At 41.8% G+C, this 25146-nt stretch overlaps 1 protein-coding gene across 1 annotated transcript in view; it reads left to right on the forward strand.

Moving 5' to 3' along the window:
* TYRO3 (TYRO3 protein tyrosine kinase) overlaps positions 1-25146 on the forward strand; it is a 312942-nt gene that overhangs the window by 80004 nt on the left and 207792 nt on the right. Inside the window, exons 2-4 of the mRNA XM_077464521.1 lie at positions 2315-2510; positions 8841-8941; positions 9036-9209. Of these exons, the coding sequence (XP_077320647.1) occupies positions 2315-2510; positions 8841-8941; positions 9036-9209 (471 nt within the window). The remainder of the gene's footprint in view (positions 1-2314; positions 2511-8840; positions 8942-9035; positions 9210-25146) is intronic.

Here is a 25146-nt window from a genome sequence, read left to right on the forward strand (position 1 = left end):
AGCAGCCAGCTATATACAGTGAAAAAAAAAAGAAAAAAAAAACGCAAAACGCAGAAAAACGCGGTACTTGTGTTTTTGCTGCAAGTCCATTGACTTCTATTTACATGCAAAATGCTGCATTTTGCATGAAAAAAAGTCCCCGACCCTTTCCAAAAACGCAGAGGCACAAAAATGCATTGATGTGAACATGTTCCATAGAAACCCATGTTAAAAAATGTCCCTGCATTTCTGCAAAATGCATAAAAAAACACTTTAGTGTGAATCAAGCCTAAAGAAGAGCTCTCAGGAACATAAAAAAAAAATTGTGATATTAAAGTCTTTTTAAATAAGAAACATGTAATACTTACCTGCTCTGTGTAGTGGTTTTGCACAGAACAGCCTAGATTCTTCTCTTCTCGGGACCCTCTTCAGTGCTCCTGGCCCCTCCCCCCTGTTGAGTGCCCCCACAGCAAGCAGCTTGCTATGGTGGCAGCCGAGCTGCAGCTCCGTGTGTCCATTCAGACACAGAGCCGTGGTCCGGCCCTGCCCCCTCTCTCTCTTCTGACTTTGACAGCAGTGGGAGCTAATGGCGCCGTGCTGCTGTCTCAGCCAAAGAGGAGGGAGAGTCCTGGGCAGCTAAGACACTCCTGCAACATCGATGGATCAAGATGGGTTCAAGAAAGTATTAGGGGGGCTGCTACACAGAGAAGGTTTTTATCTTAAAGGGGTTGTAAAGGTTCATTTTTTATTTTCTACATAGGTTCCTTTAAGCTAGTGCATTGTTGGTTCACTTACCTTTTCCTTCGATTTCCCTTCTAAATGTTTTTTTTCTTTGTCTGAATATCTCACTTCCAGTTTCTCCTCAGTAAACTTCTCACCATCATCCGAGCTGGTGGTTAGTCAGCCAGAACAGCTTACTGAACAGCTTACTGAGGAGGAACAGGAAGTGAGAAATTCAGACAAAGAAAACAAAGAAAAAAAACATTTAGAAGGGAAATCGAAGGAAAAGATAAGTGAACCAACAATGCACTAGCTTAAAGGAACCTATTTAGAAAATAAAAAATGAACCTTTACAACCCCTTTAATACATAGAACACATTAAGATAAAAAAAAAAATCTTCTACTATATTCCTAATTTTTTTAGCTTCTCTGCTCCTCCCCTGATAGAAGACCCATTTGTAGGTATTAAATTGAGCTCAGTTGCCACATTTACTTGCAAAGTGAGCATGCTTAGGGGAGAGGAGTATTGGCTATAAGGCTCCCAACTCGTTTCCCTGTTCCATCCCCTCTGTCTTTTGCTAGGATGCAAGCGGCTGGGTCACCAGTGTCCTAGCAACCAATGAAGTTGTGCTTCCCGGCCACCAGCATCCCCTCCTCACCTTGGGCAAGTACATGGAGCCAGAGACCATCATCCTCAATCAAGAATCATAGGTTATTTTTCTCCTTGCTAATTGCTTGGTCAGAAAGCTATAGGGGGAGGTACTGACAACCACACTAGCTCAGCTTGGAGAACACGTAGAAAGATGGGACAATTTGCTACATGTGCCTTGTACCCTGAAAGACCAAAGCTACCAAAATAAGTTAGTGAGACTTCTTCAGGTCTCATCTTAGACAGGCCATAGATGCATTGGTTGCAGGAGAAAAAATTGCTTGATTACCCCATCAACACTCAGTGCTGATGGGGGAATCCCTCCCGCAAAGCTATTATGTTCTTTCTGCTGGGAGAACGCGGTGATTATAGCTGCTGGCAACAATCACATGCCAAAAATCCGACATGCTGGTTGTACCCAAGTTGATCGACAGATCAATTTGGGTACAGTCAGCCTGCCCATAAGTGGTTTGAATCTTGTTCGGTCCCTGCTGAACCAGCCTAGATTCGAACCATCTGTGACCAGCTTAAGCCTGCAGTCAGTTATCAAATTTAGTTCCCGTAAAAAAAAAAACAGGGTAGCATTATCAAAACCGATTTTTGTCTAGTAGTATGTCTTCAAAATTTACAGCAAATCTGCTTCCACTTTACAGTTTATGTGCCTGTTTGACTTGATCATGTAAGTGCTTGTCATTTACATACATCTTTCAATACTGTAATCAGTCCCAAATAAGCAATCAAAACCCTTTTGAGCCTCATGTTTTTACTAAGAAGTAGTTATTTCCTTATAGCCACCAATATGATTTAGCCTTTTAGGACAGATCTGATGGTGATTGGTGGCTGGTAAAGAACGTGTTGATATCTTTTTTTTGTTTTGGTTGCATTGAACAGCTGATGAGTTTGCACTGTTAATATTGGTGAAGAGCGCTGATTTGAAATTTTTCTTTATCCTTCTGTTTTGTTTAGGGAAAACAATTGGATTGCGGTTTACAGGTCTTGGGTACAATCTAACAGTGCCTCAAGGGCGAGAAGCCAAATTGAACTGCAGCCTGCTTGGTATGGAGGAACCGGAGATCCAGTGGTTTAAGGATGGTGTTCCAGTGCAGAGTGCTGACCAGTTGTACATTCCAAAGAATGAAGATCATTGGACCAGCTTTCTCAGGTGATGTATCTTGTCCAGACTGGGTTAGAGTTAATATCTGTTGTATTATTTGGCATACAGAGACCTTGGCAAGTTTACCATATATACACACTCCTTTATCCACACTGAGATGGGTATGCAGATGCTCTGATTTGGCATGCCAGGTATATTTTTCTTTACTTGGAATAGAAAATCATGTATTGTCCCATATTGTAGTTGATACATTTAGTGGTTCCCATTTGGATTGTTTAACTACCTTTCAGTGATATTTCTAAAAGTATAATGCAGTCAAACCGAAATTTCTACTTCCTTCCTGCTCTAGAGACAGCTGACAGACGAGAGGTTCCCTTAAATTTTTGAACTTTGGAAAACCGTTTTGACTGTTATCACCCACTGTTTAATGCTGTTGATGACCCTAGTGGTACCTAGATTTACTGACAATTCATCAAAGCTTTCCAAAATCAGTCTGTCTAATCTTCATAAGATTGACTACCTAATGTCAATGTAATTTCAAATTGTAAATGTACAGTGGGGACGGAAAGTATTCAGACCCCCTCAAATTTTTCACTCTGTTATATTGCAGCCATTTGCTAAAATCGTTTAAAGGGGTTGTAAAGGTTTGTTTTTTATTTTCTAAATAGGTTCCTTTAAGCTAGTGCATTGTTGGTTCACTTACCTTTCCCTTCAATTTCCCTTCTAAATGTTTTTTTTCTTTGTCTGAATTTCTCACTTCCTGTTCCTCCTCAGTAAGCTGTTCTGGCTGACTAAATACTGCTCAAATGATGGTGTGAAGTTTACTGAGGAGAAACAGGAAGTGAAAAATTCAGACAAAGAAAAAAAAACATTTAGAAGGGAAATCAAAGGAAAAGGTAAGTGAACCAACAATGCACTAGCTTAAAGGAACCGATTTAGAAAATAAAAAACGAAGCTTTACAACCCCTTTGAGTTCATTTTTTTTCCTCATTAATGTACACACAGCACCCCATATTGACAGAAAAACACAGAATTGTTGACATTTTTGCAGATTTATTAAAAAAGAAAAACTGAAATATCACATGGTCCTAAGTATTCCGACCCTTTGCTGTGACACTTATATATTTAACTCAGGTGCTGTCCATTTCTTCTGATCATCCTTGAGATTATACTGATTGGACTTGATTAGGAAAGCCACACACCTGTCTATCTATATAAAACTTTACATCTCACAGTGCATGTCAGAGCAAATGAGAACCATGAGGTCAAAGGAACTGCCTGAAGAGCTCAGAGACAGAATTGTGGCAAGGCACAGATCTGGCCAAGGTTACAAAAACATTTCTGCTGCACTTAGGTTCCTAAGAGCACAGTGGCCTCCATAATCCTTAAAGACGTTTGGGATGACCAGAACCCTCCCTAGAGCTGGCCGTCTGGCCAAACTGAGCTATCGGAGGAGAAGAGCCTTGGTGAGAGAGGTAAAGAAGAACCCAAAGATCACTGTGGCTGAGCTCCAGAGATGCAATCGGGAGATGGGAGAAAGTTGTAAAAAGTCAACCATCACTGCAGCCCTCCTCCAGTCGGGGCTTTATGGCAGAGTGGCCCAAAGGAGGCCTCTCAGTGCAAGACGCTTGGAAACCCACATAGAGTTTTCTAAAAAAAAACACCTGAATGACTTCAAGATGGTGATAAATAAGATTCTTTGGTCTGATGAGACCAAGATAGAACTTTTTGGCCTTAATTCTAAGTGGTATGTGTGGAGAAAACCAGGCACTGCTCATCACCTGTCCAGTACAGTCCCAACAGTGAAGCATGGTGGTGGCAGCATCATGCTGTGGGGAAATTTTTCAGCTGCAGCGACAGGACGACTGGTTGCAATCGAGGGAAAGATGAATGCGGCCAAGTACAGGGATATCCTGGATGAAAACCTTCTCCAGAGTGCTCAGGATCTCAGACTGGGCCAAAGGTTTACCTTCCAATAAGACAATGTCTTAAAAAAATAAAAATAAAAAATAAATAACGGAGTGGCTTCACAACAACTCCATGACTGTTCTTGAATGGCCCAGCCAGAGCTCTGACTTAAACCCAATTGAGCATCTCTGGAGAGACCTAAAAATGGCTGTCCACCAACATTTACCACCCAACCTGACAGAACTGGAGAGGATCTGCAAGGAGGAATGGCAGAGGATCCCCAAATCCAGGTGTGAAAAACTTGTTGCATCTTTTTCAAAAAGACTCATGGCTGTATTAGATCAAAATGGTGCTTCTACTAAATACTGAGCAAAGGGTCTGAATACTTGGGACCATGTGATATTTAATTTTTTTCTTTTTTAATAAATCTGCAAAAATGTCAACAATTCTGTGTTTTTCTGTCAATATGGGGTGCTGTGTGTACATTGAGGAAAAAAAATGAACTGATTTTAGCAAATGGCTGCAATATAACAATGAGTGAAACATTTAAGGGGGTCTGAATAATTTCCGTCCCTACTGTAAATTCCAGTCCATGTCAAAACAAGTGATATCTATTCCAAAATATACTAAAAAAGATGACGGAAGAATATGAATTAAGGAGTCCTGTAGCCAGGGGTCAGAGATTAGATAAATTGTGTTCCCTCCACCGTAGAGGCCAACCACCACCAAGCCAGATAAGGTGTATTTCTTCCAGAACAATAGGACCCTCTGTCAGGAAGGTCAAAACACACTTTGGGGCTACAAAGGTAGTGTGCGTATTCCAGCAAGGCTCACAGATACAGTAGAGGTGTCCTCTCCCAATGCAACCGCCAATAAGACCACAAACTCCCACAATGTAATGCAAATAAATAAAAACACTATATATGAGCTGATATTTATTAAAAAAGAAGAAACGCTCACAAAATTAGATGAGAGATGTGCATAAAAACACATCCAGGCAGGTAAAATGACGTCCACCTGAACTTCTGGGTAGCGAGACGACGTGGACATGTTACATGTCCACGTCATCGATTTGTTTTGACATGGAGTGGAATTTGAGACATTAATTTAATACTGAGCTCAATTTGTTGCGTTTAAAATGGCGTCCGCCTAAACTTCTGAGTAGCGAGATGACGTGGACGCGTCCACGTCATCGTGCTACCCAGAAGATTAGACAGATGCCATTTTCCCTGCCTAGATGTGTATTTATGCGTATCTCTCATCTAATTTTGTGAGCATTACTCCTTTTTTAATAAATATCACCCCATAAGGTTTTACACTATATAGTGTTTTTATTCATTTGCATTACGCCGTGGGAGTTTGTGGTCTTTATTGGCGGTCGCATTGGGAGAGGACACCTCTACTGGATCTGTGAGCCTTGCTGGAATATGCACGCTACCCTTGTAACCCGAAAGCATGTTTGACCTTCCTGACAGGGGGTCCTATTGTTCTGGTAAGAAGACACCTTATCTGGCTTGGTGGTGGTTGGCCTCTACGGTGGAGGGAACGGATTTATCTCGTCTCTGACCCCTGGCTACAGGATTTTCATAGTTCATATTCTTCCATAATCCTTTTTTATTATATTTGGAATATAGATCACTTATTTTGACACTGGAATTTGAGACTTTATTTAATATTGAGCACAATTAGTTTTTTCATGTCACTTTAATAGCGCCACACTTTAATGTTCCTTTGTTTGGTTGTGATAAATATCTCAGTCGTGTTTGCAGTTTAACATTCATGTTGTTGACACAAGTACAGTAATATTAGTTTTATATATATAGATAGATAGATTATATATATATATATATTTTTTTTTTTTTTGACAAACATAATTTCTAATTTAAAATATATATTTACTGAAACTACCTTGTAGTATTTATTTAGGGGGTGTGTGCCCATTTTAACCTGCATTTATTACAGTTGTATAGCTAGTAGGTGATATTAACCAATTAGGCATTTAGCAGATGCCTCATATGCCCCCCGAGTCCATCCCCGCTGAGCATCAGCCCTTCTATGCAGCTGTCAGCTTGACAGTAGAGGTCCTGATCTTTGTAGCGGTGCTGCAGTTAGCAGCTCTTTAAGCACTGATTAGCAGAAACAAGTGTTTCAGCTGCAAAGCTAAACAAAGTTTAACACATTGTAGTTAGCGGCTGCTGTCTAAGGTTGATGACACACAGGTGACTATGCCACTAGCGATCCCACTGCTGACGATCTGTCAAAATCAGCACACACAGGAATGCTAAGAGGCTGCCTGTTTTTGTCCCTGTGGAGTAGCTTCCTCTTTAGCTAAGACAGTGAGATGTGGCTCCTATCACTAGTGATCAAGATTCAGCAGCGTTCAGGCCGGCGACAGAGCAACATCTTGCTGCCTCTGTTTCAGAGGTAGCAATTCCACAGGGACACTCGGGCAACCTTTTTAGTGATTCTGATGCTGGCAATTTGTTGCTAGTGACAGAATTGTTTTGTGTCATTGGCCATAAACAAATAATTCCAGTGTGTACATTTTTTTTTACACAGGAAGAGTTGCTGAAGCAAATCTAAAGGGCTTTCCTAAATAACACCTTATTATCCCTAACTAGACTTAAAGGAGATGTATGGTCAAAGCACTTAGACCCCTTTCACACAGCGTTAAAAAAAGCGCCTGTAAAGCACCTGAAAGAAGCCTTGTCTGCAATCCCAATGTGAAAGCCCGAGTACTTTCACACTGAGGCGCTGCGCTGGCAGGGCATCAAAAAGTCCTGCAAGCAGCTTCTTTGCAGCGCTTTTGGCACGGTGACTACACCGCTCCTAAAGCGCCGCTTCCAATTTAAATCAATGGGAAGCGCCTGCAAAACACCTGCAAAGCTCTTTTGGCAGCGGCGCTTTGTGGGCGCTTTTAACCCTTTATTTGGCCACTAGTGGGAGTTAAAAGTGCCCTTCTAGCGCTCGAAAAATGCTGGTAAAGCGCCACTAGTTTAAGCTCCGCTTTACCAGCATTTTTCGGGCTCTGGCACTTGGGCTTTCACATTGGGATTGCAGTTGAGGCTTCTTTCAAGCCCTTTACAGGCACTTTTTTTTTAACACTAAAGCGCCCGCAAAACGCCTGAAAAAAGCCCTAGTGTGAAAGGGGTCTTAGTTCTGCACTCCTGTGACCCAGATTCATCACAAAACCAGTCTAGGCTCTACAAGGATCCAAATAATAATGTCAGGATCTGACCGGCAGCTGGCTCAACCTCTCAGCACGCCGCTGAGAGCCTGAGACAGCTGCTCCTACACCCTCCACAGCCAGACACTGTGATTGCTGGAGGGGCAGAGCAGAGAGCTGGTTACTGACAGTCACTGGCTGACTGAAGACTGAGAACTGAGCAATCAGTGGTCTTTGATTGCTCAGTTCTTGGTGTAGAAGGGAGCAGGGGGCAGCTGCTGCACCAGACCAATGCTACATTCACATAGGTGTGTATGTAGTTTTTTTTTTTTTTTTGCAATCCCATTCTTCTCTTTTAATTAATGCTCTCTCTTAAACTTATTTTTTTTGCTTTTGAATATATATATATATAAAAAAAACATACCATTCTTGCATTGGTGTTTTTTGCGCTTTCATTCATTGAGGTTAGTTTTTTGTAGACGCCACAGTAAAAAAAAAATGCACATGCACACAAGACGTTTTTACAGCTGGTGTTGGGGGCGCCTGAAGTATTTTTTTTTTTTTTAGCTTTTAGCTGCGTTTTAAAAGCTTTTGGTGTTTTTAGGCGTTTTTACATTATAGGGAGTGTTTTTATTGTAAAAACGCCCAAAACTGCTAATGACAAACGCGCATAAACACTAGCTTGTATTAGTAAATAGATAGGAAGGTATATCCTATTTACTTGTCTTAAACTTTTTTTTTTTTCCCAGTTAATTCCTGGTTCCCTGGCCTTGGCAAATTATGCCATACATCCCAGGAGTTTTCAGGTGTGGTTTTCTCAGCTAAGCACACCCTCCAGCCTGCATACCTGAGCTATGGGCAGACGGATTCCCAGAAGTAAATGCTACATGAATCCTCTGCTCTTACTCATAATGACCACAGCCAGAAATGCTAGGGGGTGTTTTTCAAAGTGATTTCTCAACAAAATAAAGCATTGAGACATGAATGGATGGGGGAGTTTGTTTTAAATATTAAAATTGAAGTAAATCGTGTTTGTGGTGCTCAGATGCAATGTAGTTCTGCTTTAATTTGCAATGATATTTTTTTACCCTTGAAAGACAGTCCCACCAAAAGAAAGCTCTCTTTTCTAAAACCTTTGTTCCATAGGTCTTTTCAAACATATTTCCAAAATGTGAAAATGGCTTTGAAACGTAGCTAGTTAAATTAAAATGCAGTTTTTCGTAAGGTTGTATTCATCCATGGCATAGGGTTCCTTTTTTGGTATTGAACACTTTTGGCGAACATTAACTCATTTGTACTTGCAGCTTGAAAAATGTTGAGCATCCGGATGCTGGAAGATACTGGTGCGAAGCTGAACATAAAGGAATGAAAGCTGTGTCCGATAGCTTCTGGATCACGGTGGAGGGTAGGTCACTCCTGTGATAATTCCTCATGCAACCAATACCTCTGTGAATTTCTCCTGCTGAATGGATTCTGTTTTTGTTTTTAATTGGCTTTAGGTGTCCCATATTTCACCATGGAACCAAAAGATATGGCTGTTTTACCCAACACTCCCTTCAACATTACATGTGCAGCTGTTGGACCACCTGGGCCGTTGACCATTTTGTGGTTTGTGAGAGGGTCTACTACTGGGGAGACACCAGATAGCTCGCCATCAGTCCTGTACATACCAGGTACCTGCATTCAGCTGTAGCTGGAGGTGAAATTTTAAAGAATCTGTAATTTTGCTCTCTGCAGAGGCAGCCGGGATGGGAAGGATATATACATTTCCTTTAAAGGGTCACTCAACTCCGCTTTCATGAGAGAAAAAATAGCAAATAAAAAAAAATAATATAGCAATTACAATTGCTACATAAGTCATATTGCAATTGAATGTTATTAAAAACTATCGTTGCTTTTCAATCTACAGCGTTTTAGTATGGCGACCTGGAGGCGTTCTGTACAAAGGTGGTGCATGGGACGCCCCCCCCCCCCCCCCGGAAATGTTATTTTCTACTTGTGAGATTTGCTTACTGATTTTTTTTTTTTTTCCCAGACGTGTGCACTAAGATATAAGGATATAAGTCAGATGTTGGGCATCCAATGCAACAAAAATTAAATTTTTAGTGAGATACTCCCAAAGGTAAATCACCTGTAAAGGCATGCAGATCATGCCACTTTCCTCCTGAGAGCCCTGCAAGCGCAGCAGCTGATTGATAATTATGAAGTCACTCCCATTCACCTTCACTTTGCAGATGGGCACAGACAGTTATTTCTTCAGAATAAGAAAAGGTAGTAATCTGCAAAAAAAATCCTTGCACTATACATAGATCACCCAGAGGAAATGTTTTTATCAGTTGAGCAAGCCATAGATTATGCAATTTTCTTTCCTTCGACTATGGGTTGAAGGAAAGAAAGTCTCTTGGTTCCACCATCAACATAGTCAGTGTTGATGAGGAAATCCCTCCAGGTGCGGTATTGTATTCTGGCAGTGGGAGGTTTCCTCGCCTTCAGAATACAATGGCTATCACCAGTGATCGCACAAGAAAAACCCAACAGGCTGGTTCTACTAAGATCAATCAATAGATTTACTTCAGTACAACTTGCCTGCCCATAGGTGGATCTAAATATTTATATGTCTATGGCCAGCCTTACTCTTTAATTTTTTTTAAAATTGCAGGGAAAAGAACAGAAACATCAAGCAAATGCTTACAGCGTTTTTTTGGGGGGGCGAGAGTTATTATTAAAGTAGAACTAAAGGATGAACACTTACCTGTCCAACAGTCCCTTGTTGGTGTCAAAATGTTTGAATGCATGCCGACCGTTTTGGCCATTTCATTTGCCGACGGGGGGTGACCTCAATCCTGCTCAGGACCCAGTCATCTTGGCACTGTAAACTAAGCTGCACATGCACAGCTCGCTTCACAGCACTGGAGAAGACGGCGGGCAGGCAGGTAGGGGCATTTTATTGCAAAAGTAGTGCATGTATCTTCTGCAATAAAAGCCTGCCTGCTCCCTGTTTCTTACAGCTGAAGTTCAGTTCTTAAAAATGCTGCAATAAACAAATATATCACAACATTAACAGCGCTAAAAAGAAAAATAACTAGGAGTATTTAGTGCAATTCAATGTATAGCACACATATGTGTGACCAAGTCCCAAACAGAATCTGTAGGATAGAAATAGTGCTCCGTGACCCCTAAAATAGCATAAAAGAAGCCTCAAAAGCAAAATGACAACACCGAAAAGGAACCTCGTGGTCAAAAGGTGATCCCCGTTGATAATGCACTTACCACAAACAGGCCAATAGAAAGCCTTTATTATCTCCAAGCACAAATTAATGGAAACCTATTCTGATGATAGATTCTTCATGAGGTACCAGTTAAATTGTAACTTGATCTCTCCTTATATTATGGAACACAATCCGGCTGTTAAGCATTTCACAGTAATATCTTATGGTCGCTCACATAATGTAACATGGACAGAGAGAGGAAATGCATATAGTGTAACATCGCTTTATTTTGGGAACATCCCCACAACCAATAGAAATATGCATACACAATATAGTCAAATTAAAACGGCAATTAAAAGGCAGTAATATCTTGTATTGAATCCGCTCTGCACACTACATATCGACATCGCCTCTTCCTGGTGTTGCTGAGAGTGGTGAATCCTGGGATGACACGAGCAGTGACTGACTGACAGGGGAGCTGCGTGGCCACGCAATAACGCATTTCATAATCATGTCTTCCTCAGGACGACCACTGAGGAAGACAGGATTATGAAAAACGTTAGTCTGTGGCCATGCAGCTCCCCTGTCAGTCACTGCTTGTGTCCCTCTGAGGAAGACGTGATTACGAAACGCGTTAGTGCATGGCCATGCAGCTCCCCTGTCTGTCAGTCACTGCTTGTGTCATAAGTGGCAGAGCGGATTCAATACAAGGTATTACTGCCTTTTAATTGCTGTTTTAATTTGACTACATTGTAAGCAGATTTCTATTGGTTGTGGGGATGTTCCCAAAATAAAATGGTGTTACACTATATTAGGGCTGTGGAAATTATTAAATTATTTTGATCGGTACTCACCTGTCTGCCGGCTTCTGGGTCTTCAGGGAGTACCATCGGAGATCTGGTGATGTCATGGACATTGACGTCCCTAGTGACGTCGAAGTTCGGATTGAACGTAAAGCGAACGAGGGAGGAGCTACGCATGATGTCACCCGTTGCTGCCCTACAGGACTAACACTATTGTCGGCTTTACATGCTGTGTTTTTATCATCTTTATGTGAGTAGTTTGTGTTTGATCACAAAAATTACATCTTATACATAAGCGGTGAGCACTTAGATCCTTTCTTTCTACCCATGACCTGGCGTCCTTACTGAGATCTAAGAAGAGTGAGAGAAGTTCATGGTCCGCGTTAACCCTTTTGATACCCGCTTGCATAACCACCTGTTTCCACAGGGGTCCATACCATAAGGTGGGAGTGATTAGTTAGACCGGAGGTGGGGGGGATTGTCACGCTACTTTTAGGTCAGTGCTACAGTTGGAATTTAAAACCTATTTGTGTGAACTGCGAAGTTAAGTCATGGATTGTGGAAACTAGTGTTGGGTGACTGTATATAGTGTATACCACATTTACCACTGACTAATGCAGAGTTGCAATGCAAGGAGATCAGCTAAAAGTAGTTGGATTTATATGTGCGTTATAATTAATCAAAATTAGTAGATTAATCGAACATGAAAATTTTAATCAGTAACAGCCCTACACTATATGCATTTCCTCTCTCTTTCCATGTTGCAATGTGTGAGCGGCCATAAGATATTACTGTGAAATTCTTAGCAGAAGTATTGTGTTCCATAATATAAGGAGAGATCAAGTTATAATTTAACTGGTACCTCATGAAGAATCTAGAATAGGTTTCCATCCATTTGTGCTTGGAGATAATGAAGGCTTTCTATTAGCCCGTTTGTGGTAAGTGCATTACCAACGGAGATCACCTAATGAGCACAAGGTTCCTTTCCGGTGTTGTCATTTTGCTTTTGTGGTTTCTTTACGCTATTTGAGGGGTCACAGAGCACTACTGAATTGCACTAAATAGTCCTAGTTATTTTTCTTCTTAGCGCTGTTAATGTTGATATATTTGTTGATTGTGGCATTTTTACGTATTGATTTTATTTTATAATAACTGCTAGAGTGCATCAACTTTTTATTACCATTGAGAGCTGGGATCAGGAATACGTTGTGTTTATGATATACTTTTATTGGAAGTTTAGTTCTGCGTTTACTCCCAATGTGCCTTTGAACATGCTAAAATATCTGACTACTTCAGGAAAAGTCTGGGGATTAGTGAAGGGGAATACTGTAGAATGTCACTTAATTGACAGCTCCGAGTCTGCTGTGGATGGCACCAGGGCCCAATCACTGTTGGGGGAGCCCACGCTGCTGCCCACCGGAGCCATGCCACTTGTTAGCTGCTCACTAGTCACTACTGTCAGTTGTAGATACAGAGAAGCGCTGTTTCTGTATTTACAATTGACAGCGCTCCTCTGTCTGTCGGCGGCCATTCTGATCCCTCTCTGTTCTACACAGCTCTATATGAGAGCAGAGGAGTGAGAGCGAGGAGGGAGGGGAGAGAGGGGTGGGGAATGTATACAGGCAGAAGCTCCTCATGAAGCAGCCTGCATGGGCGGACATCCTGTAAGTTTAGTTGATCTTCTGTAGCTGCACCCTGACTGTGGGGGGGGTTGGAGAATTTGGATGTACACAGCCCTCAGTCCTGCACTCCATACAAAGTTTACCCCCTCAACCCTGCATTCCACATGTAGCGCACCCCTCAAACCCGCATTCCTTACGTAGTGCACTCCTCGAACCCGCATTCCACACGTAGTGCACTCCTCGAACCCGCATTCCAATACGTAGCGCACTGCTCAAACCCGCATTCCATACGTAGCGCATCCCTCAACCCCACATTCCAAATGTAGCACACCCCTCAAACCCGCATTCCATATGTAGCGCAGCCCTCAACCCTGCATTCCATACATAGCGCATCCTTCAAACCTGCATTCCATATGTAGCGCATTACATACACAGCGCACCCCTCAAACCCACATTTCATATGTAGTGCACCCCTTAACCACTTTTCAGACCGGACCATTTTGCAGGCCAATGACCAGACCACTTTTTGCGATTCGGCACTGTGTCGCTTTAACTGACAATTGTGCGGTCGTGCGACGTGTCTCTCAAACAAAATTGCTGTCCTCCCCACCCCCCCTCCCCCCCCCCACAAATAGAGCTTTCTTTTGGTGGTATTTGATCACCCCTGAGGTTTTTATTTTTGCGCATTAAACAAAAAAAGAGTGATAATTTTGAAAATAAAAACACATTATATTTTTCTTTTTGCTATAATAAACATCCCCCAAAAATATATAAAAAATACTTTTTTTTTTCCTCAGTTGAGGCCGATACGTATTCTACATATTTTTGGTAAAAAATCGCAATAAGCGAATATTGATTGGTTTGCGCAAAATTTATAGCGTTTACAAAATAGGGCATAGTTTTATGGCATTTTTATTAATATTTTTTTTTACTAGTAATGGCGGCGATCAGTGATTTTTATTGTGACTGCGACATTATGGCAGACACATCGGACATTTTTGACACATTTTTGGGACCATTGTCATTTATACAGCAATCAGTGCTATTTAAATGCACTGATTCCTGTGTAAATGACACTGGCAGTGAAGGGGTTAACCAGGGGGTGGCAGTGTAGGAGTTAAGTGTGTCCTAGGGGTGTATTACTAACTGTGGGGGGCTGGGCTGTGTGCTAGTGAACACTGATCTCTGCTCCAATCAAAGGAAGCAGAGATTAGTGTCACTTGTTGCTAGGCAGAACGGGGAGATGCTGTTTACAACGGCATCTCCCCGTTCTCCTTCCCCGTGAGATGATTGTGGGTATCCCCGCGGTGATAGAGTCCGAAGGACCCGCGACCGGTCTCACGGGGGTCCCGACCGTTGCGCGCGTGATGGCAGGGTGGCAAATTCAACTGGTCTTACCTGTACGCCAGTTTGCCTGCCCCTGCCATTCTGACGACGTACATCCTCGTGCGCCGGTCAGGAACTGGTTAATCCTGCATTCCATATGTAGCACACCCCTCAACTCCGCATTCCATATGTAGCACATCCATCAACCCTGCACTCTATACAAAGTTTCCCTCTCAACCGTGCACTCTGTACATAGCTCAACCCAGCACCCTGTATGTAGCTCACTCCTCAACCATGCAATCTGTACATAGCGCACTCTTCAACCCTGTACGCTATGTTGTGCACTCCAGAACCCTACAGTATGCATATGGTGCACTCCTGAAATCCTGGTTTATAACAATGCTTCACTGTTAGTGAAGTTTAGCTGCACTCACAATTTGATGCAGAGGTAATGATGTGCAGTAACCTCTAGCAGCCAATCAGTGAACAGTAGAAATCGGTAGCAACCAGTCAGTGAGCAATAATGATGTGTAGTACCCTTTAGCAATTAATCAGCAGTAATAATGCGCAGTAACCTCTAGCAACCAATCAGTGAGTGGTAATTATTTTTAGTAACCAACCAGCAAGCAGAAATAATGTGTTTTTAGCTTCTAGCAACCAGTCAGTGAGTGGCAATGATATGCTGCAAGCTCTGGCAACCAATCACAACTGCGGCCTAATCTACTGCAGTAAACTGATTTTGAGTCTAGCTGCTATTTAATGTATATCTCAGAATTGGAGGGGCGGTGGGGCCCCTAAGAAACTGTTTGAGTCCAATCAATAGTAAAGATGGCCCTGGATGGCACAAATGGTACCCAATTGCAGTCTTGTAACTATTGTATGTCTATACAAGGGAGGCAATACAGGTAAATACAAAAAAAAATGTATCCCGTGCTACCTCTTCACAAATGTCACAAATAATAAAAATGTGTTCTCACACCCACAGTGTATATATAGAAATAATATTAAAGTGACGCTGCTGCGCCTACCTAATAAACAGCCAATATATATTGGAAAGTATAAACACCAATAAAAATATGTGATAAAGTTCACAATATCGTGATGACAAATTAATTACCTTAAATAAATAGACTTAAAAGTACAATAAATGTGTAAAATATCATCATTCCACTATCTTCTATTGCATATACTCCGTAAATGTGTAAATATACAAACGATTATCACTTGCACCAGTGCGTAAATGTGAATAAATGTCTCTGTTAAATAGATTCACAGTCTCTCAATGAAAAACATAAACATCTAGTAAATTCTTAACTTCTAAAAAGGATTTACATGTTCATGTGATATTATATCAAACAGTGATTCCCACCACCGTTCACTCCTGCGTTCACCTCAAATGGTGAACCCACAAAATGCCAGGTCACATATCGCTTTCCCCTCTTAGGGGCTGCCTTGTGGTTCCACTCAGTTATGCCCTGTACACACGACCGGACTTTCCGGCAGAAAAGGTCAGATGGAATCATTCTGTCAGACATTCTGATCGTGTGTGGGCTTCCTCTGACTTTCTCTTTCTAAAATTCTGACGAACCTAGAAATCGAACATGTTTCAAATCTTTCCGCCAGAAACCAGTTCCTATCGAGAAATCCATTCGTCTGTATGCTGTTCCGACAGACCAAAAATGACGCAAGGGCAGCTATTGGCTAATGAACTTCCTTTTTATAGTCCCATTGTACGTCATCCCATTCTAAACGATCAGACTTTGGTGTAATTGTGTGTAGGCAAGTCCGTTTCGGCGGAACTCCGTCAAAGTCCTTTGGAGTTCAGTCCGACGAGAAGTCCTTTCGTGTGTACGCGACATTAGGGTTTCTCTCCTCTTAAAGGCATATATGTGATGATCACATATATTTTGATGTATGGTATGGTCCTTTAAAAGTAATACGTCCTTCAATGGACTCACATAACAGAGGTGATCCCTATAGTGTAGTGAGCTTCAATAAATGTTTTTTATTAATAAAAATGCACTTACAAACAGTCAAAAAGTGTCTGCTTGCAAAACAGGACCGCAGCTCCTGTGTCACTTTCTGGTTTCAGCACTCAATCAGTCACCTGGCTCCACCCAATGCGTGTCATCGTGGTCACGTGACTTCCTCAGGGGTACCTCGTTGGGCAGAGCCGGATGAGTGATTGAGTGCTGAAACCGGTAGTGCCGTCGCCCCTCTGTTCTGTAACACAAGGTGACAATTTTTGATTGATTGTAAGTGCATTTTTATTAATAAAAAAGGTTTATTAAAACTCACTAGACTCTGGGAATCTCCTCTGTTATGTGAGCCCATTGCAGGATATATGTGCAATCTTTTAAAGTGCCATAAACCCACATACTGTATATGTAATCAAGTAGCTATATGAGGAGATTTTCAAGAGGTAGCTCCGAAGAGGGGAAAGTAATATCTGAACTGGCATTTTGCGTGTCCACCATTTCAGGTGAACGCTTGTAGGAATCACTGTTTGATATCTTCCACACGTACGTGTAAGATCATTTCGGGAAGTTAAGCATTTATTGGATTATATGTTTGTTTTTCATCAAGAAACTTTGAATCTAGCTTAAAAATACATTTTATTCACATTTATGCACTGGTGCAAGTGATAATCCTCTGCATATTGACATATTTATGGTTTATATGCAATAGAAGATATAGTGGTTTTGCTATTTTGCACATTTATTGTACAATAGTGCATAGTGATGGTCAATTTAATACACTGTGTTGATAGTTCTTAAGAAATAATAATCTACGATTATTTCCCAAGAATTGTCAGAGACTTCTTGTGTAATGTATTATTTGCAAGGTGAGTAACAACAACCTGTTTTACCTGTGTTTTAGCCTTTCTTCTACTTATTATGTACAAATCCTTTCTGAAAATTCTTTCAATGGCTGTGTACTTTGCAAAATGTTCCATTAACTTCTTGAAATAATTTTTGTATGTACAGTTGGTATAGAAAAGAATTAACTGCCCTCTTTAAATTTAAATCCTTTAAAATAATCACATTTTGTTGATTTGCAGCCTGAAATTAAGACAGGCACCGTTTTTGTTTTATCCAGCTGTATTTAAAATGTATAACATCCAAGTGAAAGCTATAACATCAACATGTCAGAAGAGAAAAAATAATGCAAAAAAAACAGAATCGCACAGAGTTGGAAAAAAGATCACTCCCCTTATGTCAGTATTTCGTTGAACCACCTTTTACTTTAAAGCGATTGTATAGTCAAAATTTTAACTTTTACCTACAGGCAACCCTATAATAACGCTTACCTGTAGGTAAAAAAAAGTCTCCTAAACCAGTACGGTTTAGGTGATATTCCCCCTGCAATGAGCCGCTGACTGCAGCGGCGCATGCGCACGGGGGAGTCTCGGCTGAAAGCCCGGCAGATGACTGACTTGGGGGCAAAGAAGTCTCCCACGCGCATGTGAGGGAGTGACGACATCGCGGTTCATATCGCTGGAGCCGTGATACCCGGAAGACACGCCGAGGCAACATGTCAGCTACCTTGGCGTGGACCAGGTGAGATACCGACGCCTCGTTCTAGGCTAAGTATTTCATAATGAGCTAGTATGCGGCACATTATGCCTTTTGCCTTTACAGGTGTAAAAAAAAAAAAAAAAGTGTCATCGGGTTTACTACCACTTTAATTACAGTGTTTAGTCTGTTGAGGTATGTTTCTACTAACTTTTCACATCTAGACTTTGCAATATTTGTCCACTCTTCTTTGCAGAACTGTTCAAGTTCAGTTACATTTGATGGTGACTGTTTGTAGACTGCAGTCTTTAGGTCACTCCACAGATTTTCAATAGGGTTTAGGTCTGGTCTCTGACTAGGCCATACAAAGACATTCACCTTTTTCGCCTTAATCTTTGCTGTGTGCTTTGCCAGAAAGTTGTCTATGGGGAGAAGGTATACTTTCCAACATGACAAAGACCCAGAGGGAAGCAGATTTTCCTCAAGAATTTGACGGTATTTTGGCCCATCCATTTTTTTCTTCTATCCTGATAAGTGCTCCAGTCCCTGCTGCACAGAAATGCCCCCATAACAGGATAATACCGCCTCCATACTTTACTGTAGGACTGGTGTTATTTGGATGGTGAGCTGTGTTTGATTTCTGACAGATATATACTTTGGTGTTGAGGCCAATTAATTCAATTTTAGTCCCATCTGACCATAACACCTTTGTCCTTGTGGCCTTATAATCTTTAAGGTGCATTTAAGGTGGTCAGAGGAGACTAAAATTAAATTATTTGGCCTGGATACAAAATGATATGTCTGGTGGAAATCCAATACAGCTCACCCAAATAACACTATTCCTACAGTAAAGTATGGAGGTGGTAATATCCTGTTAGGGGGCATTTCTCTGCAGCAGGGACTGGAGCACTCTTCAGGATAGAAGAGACATGGATGGGTGATCCCTTTTCCAACTCCGTAAGGGCGTAGATAAGGGGGAGGGGTCAGGGGTGTTCCAACCCCCCCCCCCCGGCCAAAATTAAATGCATGGTGACCCTACTTTGCAGCCGCACATGGCACCAGTGACAGGCAGCAATGCAGTCAGTGGCAGACAGAGTGTCATAATGCTGCTGCAGCAAGTGTAAAAGATCATTAGGCATACCACATGCACGTTGTGGTGCACCGCCAGGCCGGTCTATCAGGCTCAAGCTGAAGGCTGACAGCTCTATCACCAGGCAGCCCACTTAGCACAGTGGGAGCCAGCAGTGCGTGTAGTCCTGCCCACTGCTCTCTACACCCTGTATTACCGTTGGCTTGCAGTGCCACTGCCACCTTGGGCTGGAGAGAGGCACTTTGCCTGGGCCCTGGAGTGCAGAGTACTTGTACAGTGCTGTGTAGCCTCCAGCCTCCCACATGGATGCTGCAGTCCAGGTATGTCACTCTTTCTCTTCTGGCCTAGTCTCAGAGAGTGTCCCCAGACTTGCTCAGAATGCTGTGCTGCTGCTGACATCCTGCTGTTCATACTAGGTAATCATGAGTCAGTCAGAGACTGTCTGTGATTCTTTGTGGTCAACTGGTAAAGTATGTGATTGAGGCTGGCTGGGCTTAATTTTGCATTGCTTTTGTTACTGACAGTTTACAGAGGCTAAGCTGAATTTTCTATTGCTTGTTGTACTGACAGTACAGCCTGGCACTGGCAAGCTTGTTGTGGTGCTCACCAGCTTACTGATTCAGCAGTTGGCACCACATGTCTGCCAATGTCAGAGCCAGGCTGGACTTTCTGCTGCCCTCAGTGGCATGTCTTTGCCCTGTTTAACCCTGGTTCATACATATGTGGTGCAAGAAGCGCATTGCAATCACACTGTTTTTTTTATCTGCTGCAGGTGTCAATTCAAAGTTAACTCCCCAAAAGAAGGTTGCATACGCAGTGTTTATCTGAATCAGATTGCACGGTTGGTCAAAAAAAGGTGCCTGCACTTTGGTGCAATTCATCCCATCGAAAAATGAATGGGCTCAAATCACACCACACAGAATCGCATGTGAATTTAACAGGATTGCAGTGCAGTTCCTGAGCGATTCACATGCAAACTATAGTGTGAAACCAAGCTTACTGTGTTGATTGCGGTGCGATCAAGGCCCATTCATTTTGAATGGGGTCATTCAGTCATGCGTGCAGTTTGCATTGTCGTTTTGTGACTGTGATCCGGTGCAGGCAAACACACTGTGTTTTGCAACCTTTGTTTGGGATGTTGTTAAGATAGCGCTGACACCCACTGCAGATTGTAAGAGGGGTGCCATTTGAATGAGGTGCTGGAACGTGCATGGATTGAGGGTTTCCCACATTCTAGTGTATCTCCTAAGCAGCAGTGTGTTTTTCCTCTGCCAGTGCAGGAAGGTGTGCAATTATACACCTTGCACCCGCTCAGATGTGAACCTAGCCTAAAGAAAAGTCAGTGTATTCCTGGCTGGTAATTTTTCAGTTGATTGTTTTTTTTTTTCCTCTGTGATTAATTGAAAATTAAGCTAATGTGAACACAGTGAGTGTGCTTCCTTCCACAAGATGGTGCCCTTTGTACCTGCCCAGTAAGGTGGCTATTACAGTGAACCATACTGTGGTAGGCAGTGTATCCCCCTCCCTTGTTTTTTTTTAACCCTGTAAGGCTACTTTCACACTGAGGGGCTTTACAGGCATTTTAGCGCTAAAAATAGCGCCTGTAAAGTGCCTTTCCTGTCACTCCAGTGTGAAAGCACTCGGTGCGCTTGTGAGACAAAAAAAAGTCCTGCGAGCAGCATCTTTGGGGCGGTTTAGGAGCAATGTATACACCGTTCCTGCCCATTGGAATGCTTCGGCAGGGGCCCTTTGAGGGCGCTTTTAATCTTTAATCCCTTTGGCGGCAAGGTTTAAAAGCGTACTGCTAGCGGCAGCAAAGCGCCACTTAAACAATGGATAAAACTAGCAGCACTTTACCTCTACTACCTCAGTGTAAAAGTGCCCTAAAAGTTAGTCAGTGAGTGTTCTGTCTGACACAACATGGGGCACTTTGCACCATAATAGCCAACCTTACTGAGGAGGTGCAAAGGGCACCATCTCCTTGTAGGTAGGCAGCACACTCACTTTGCACCTATTCAGTTTGGACACTAAGGGGGTTATTTACGAAAGGCAAATCCACTTTGCACTGCAAGTGCACTTGGAAGTGCAGTCGCTGTAGATCCGAGGGGGACATGCAAGGAAACGAAAAAACAACATTTTAGCTTGCACATGATTGGATCATAAAATCAGCAGAGCTTCCACTCATTTCAGATCTACCCCTTAGATTGAGAGCGACTGCACTTCCAAGTGCACTTGCAGTGCAAAGTGGATTTTCCTTTCGTAAATAACCCCCTAAGACTGGACAATAGCCAACCTTACTGGGCAGCGTTCATAAAAACGGGAAGAAGGAAAAAACTGATCAGGTTCGATCTTCTAAAGGACCTGATAAAATACAACTAGGGATGCGGTTGCTTACTAGGCGCAACACACATTGTTTTTCCTTTTTCCAGTCTTTATCATTTTGGCACAATTAATTTTATTTAAAAATACTTTTACTTAGTACCCGCTGCTTAAACCCCTCAAACAATTATCTAAACCCCTGTAACAAACATGATTCTTTTTTTTTATTTTATTTTTTATTTTTTCTGACATGCTGGTGTTATAGCTATCACTTAGGTGTTATAAGTTGCACTAGTAATTATAGATGGATAAAACGAAAAACTGTGTCTGTCTTCATTTAAAGCTTCAAAGCAACAAAATTTGATTATTTTAGAGGGGGAGATTCTTTTCTATACCCATTGCATATAGAGAGCGGGATATCAACCTGTCAATTCAAGTTGAGCAAATGATGAAAAAATTCCCTAAGCAGACAAGAAATATATCTGGAGAAATGGGCTTCTGAAATCAATTTTTTTTCTTGCCCCCTTTCCTCTTATCCTTTCTCTATTTGTCATTGAGATCATCCATCACATTAAGGGACCAATAGGGAGACTTGAAATGCGGGGGTCAGAATGAGTTGAGACATTTTGACATTTGTGCGTCATATGGCCATGGAACATGTTTTTCTTACTGATCATAGACGCACAGGCTAATTGTATGTATTTATATCACTGTGTGAATAGGACACCCTTCCCCTCTTAAGCAGTGCAAACCCACTGGTAGACTCCTCCCCTTTTGAATTTCCTTGACAGGCAGGCAGGTTTTCTTAAATTTTTTTTAATTAAAAGAACCACAGATACAAAGTGGCCAGTAGTATCTGGGTTTCTTGTAGACATGAGACCTTCCCAAAACAGTCAGATATGCACTATCTTGTCTAAGTGGATCCTAAAGCCTGTTTTTCCTCATATCCTACAGAAATAATGAGCAGGCAGCTGTACAATTTAGCACACATCGTGAAAGTTTTATTCTCCTTTTAGAACATATAAGAAAATGGCCCTCTGAAATGACTGTGATCAGATGGGGTGCTGATCCCCCATCTTTAATGTCTGTAAATGAAGCCAGGTGGCCATTGTTGGGGGAAACTATTGATTTCATACAATAGTGTTATAGGAACACAACAGTGCCATAGGAGCTCCAGATAACTTTTGTTCCATCATGGTGACCTCATTCTGGCCTTTGTACCATGGGTGGAAGGAAAGAAAATCGCTCAATTTCCCGATCAACTTGGTGCGTGTTGATGGGGAAATGCCCGCGGTGCTATTGTACTCCACCAGCAGAGGGCGTGGAAAGCAATCCCAGCCAGCAGAATACATTGGTACTGCTAGCGGTTATAGCCACTGGCAGAAACCGTATGTAGAAAAATCCGACAAGCTGGTTGTACCAAAGTTGATCAATTAACCTGGGTACAGTTAGCCTGCGCATACATGGTTTCGAATCTCGTCCGGTCCCTGCTGAACCTGACAAGATTTGGTCCATCTATGGCCAGTTTTATTTGTATTTTCTTTTTCTTTTTTTTTTTTTTTTTTTTTTACTTTTCTTTTCCTTGACCCAAAGGATGGTAGAAACAACCTTTCAATTTTATGTGGAGTGTTCCTCATCAGATCATGCTCGTATGTTTGTTGCTTTAATCTTTTTTGCCTGATATGACAACAATCAACATGGAAATAGATGGTGCAGAGCACTTCACAACACATTAAAGATAAAGAAAACTAGCGTCCGCTATGAATTTCATCTGAACCAACTACGTCTAAGCCATGGGTGTTACATAGATATGCTTGATGGCGAGCTAAGACTTGTGCTGTGTTATTTGTCAGTGGCAGTGCAACAGGTTCAGGCAGTAAAGGAATTCACCTGATGTGCCTGTTCAATTCTAATTAACAGCAAAAAAAATGTTAACGCATCAGCAATGTGACAATACAGGTTGTAGGTCTTTTTGAATCAACATTTTGCTAATAAAAACAGATAGGTGTACAAATTTCAACAGCTTTAACCACTTAAAGACCGAACCTCTTTTTTTAGATATGTTGTTTACAAGTTAAAAACATTTTCTTTTTGCTAAAAAAAATTACTTGGAACCCCCAAACATTATAATTTTTTTTTTTAACACCCTAGAGAATAAAATGCTGGTCGTTGCAATACTTTCTGTCACACCATATTTGCGCCGTGGTCTTACAAGCTCACTTTTTTTGGAAAATACACTTTTTTGAATTACAAAAATAAGACAACAGTAAAGTTAGCCCATTTTTTTTTTTGTGAAAGATACTGTTACGCCGAGTAAATTGATACCCAACATGGCATGCTTCAAAATTGCACCCGCTCTTGAAATGGGGACAAACTTCTACCCTTAAAACTTTACCCTCTCCATAGGCGATGTTTAAAAAATTCTAAAGGTTGCATATTTTACAGAGTTGTTCTAGGACTAGAATTATTGCTCTCGCTCTACCGATCACGACGATACCTCACATGTGTGGTTTGAACACCATTTTTGTATGCGAACGCTACTCGCATATGAGTTCACTTCTGCAAGCGAGCTTGGCGGGACGTGGCGCATTTACATTTTGTTTTCTTTCTTATTTATTTTACCTTTTTTTATTTTATTTTTTTACACTGTTTTTAAAAAAATAAATAAAAATTGTGTCACTTTTATTCCTATTACAAGGAAAGTAAACATCCCTTGTAATAGAAAAGTATGACAGGACCTCTTAAATATCAGATCTGGGGTCAAAAAGACCATTAAAAAAATGATTTAAAAAAAATGTCCCTTTAAGAGCTATCGGCAGAAGTGACGTTTTGACATCGCTTCTGCCCTACAATGTCATAGAGGTGGGTGGGGGCCATCTTCCCCTCACTCGTCTCCATGCCCAGCCACAGAGAGGATCCGATCGCCACTGCCGACGGCTACAGTAAGCGGTGGAGGGCACTGGAGCGCGGTGGGGCGGGGCCTTCTCCCGCCGACGATTAAAAGTGATCTTGCAGTGAATCCGCCACAGAGACCAATTTTATCTTGTAATGGACCGCTGACCGAACACGAGGATACCGGGGTTATGGCAGCTAGTTGCTGCTATAACAACAATATTTCTCCTCAAAGAAAGGACGTATATCAGCGTGTGGCGGTCCAGAAGTGGTTAAGGAAGGGTCTACATTTTAGTGACTAATCTTTGGTATTGACCCCCCGCTTAAATACATGGTGGAATAAAAGAATCCTAGGGAGGTAGCTGGACATCTGGAGGCATCTGAATTTTCAAGTTAAGGGGCCTCATACTCGTGAAAGCAAAGGGCCAGTTTCAGGGGGGTCAGATTATTGCCAGTAGGAGTAGAAAATTCCCTGGGGAAATTGTAATTAAACAATGCCACATGGTCAGTGAGAGAAAAAAATGCCTGTGGTCAGTTGAGAGGGATGGAAATAGATACTTCTCAAATGTTGATGTCTATGAAAAGAATATTGCCCCAAAGTTGGCATCATTGGGAAGACCAGTGCCCCATCATTAGTGTTGGTGAAAGGAATATTGCCCATCAGTGGCATAGTACTCTCTTATTGGTGTGAGTTGGAGAAATAGTACCCCAACATTGTTGTCTGTTGTATAAATGGTACCCCATCATTGGTTTAAGAAGGAGGAATAGTGTCCCATCATTGTTGTTGGTAAGAGGTCCTGTGTCTCATCTTTTTGTATTGGTGGGAGGAATTGT

The sequence above is a fragment of the Lithobates pipiens genome, unplaced genomic scaffold (assembly GCF_037356315.1).
Source record: "Lithobates pipiens isolate NorthernLeopardFrog02 unplaced genomic scaffold, aLitPip1_a1.2 Scaffold_30, whole genome shotgun sequence".
NCBI lineage: Eukaryota > Metazoa > Chordata > Amphibia > Anura > Ranidae > Lithobates > Lithobates pipiens.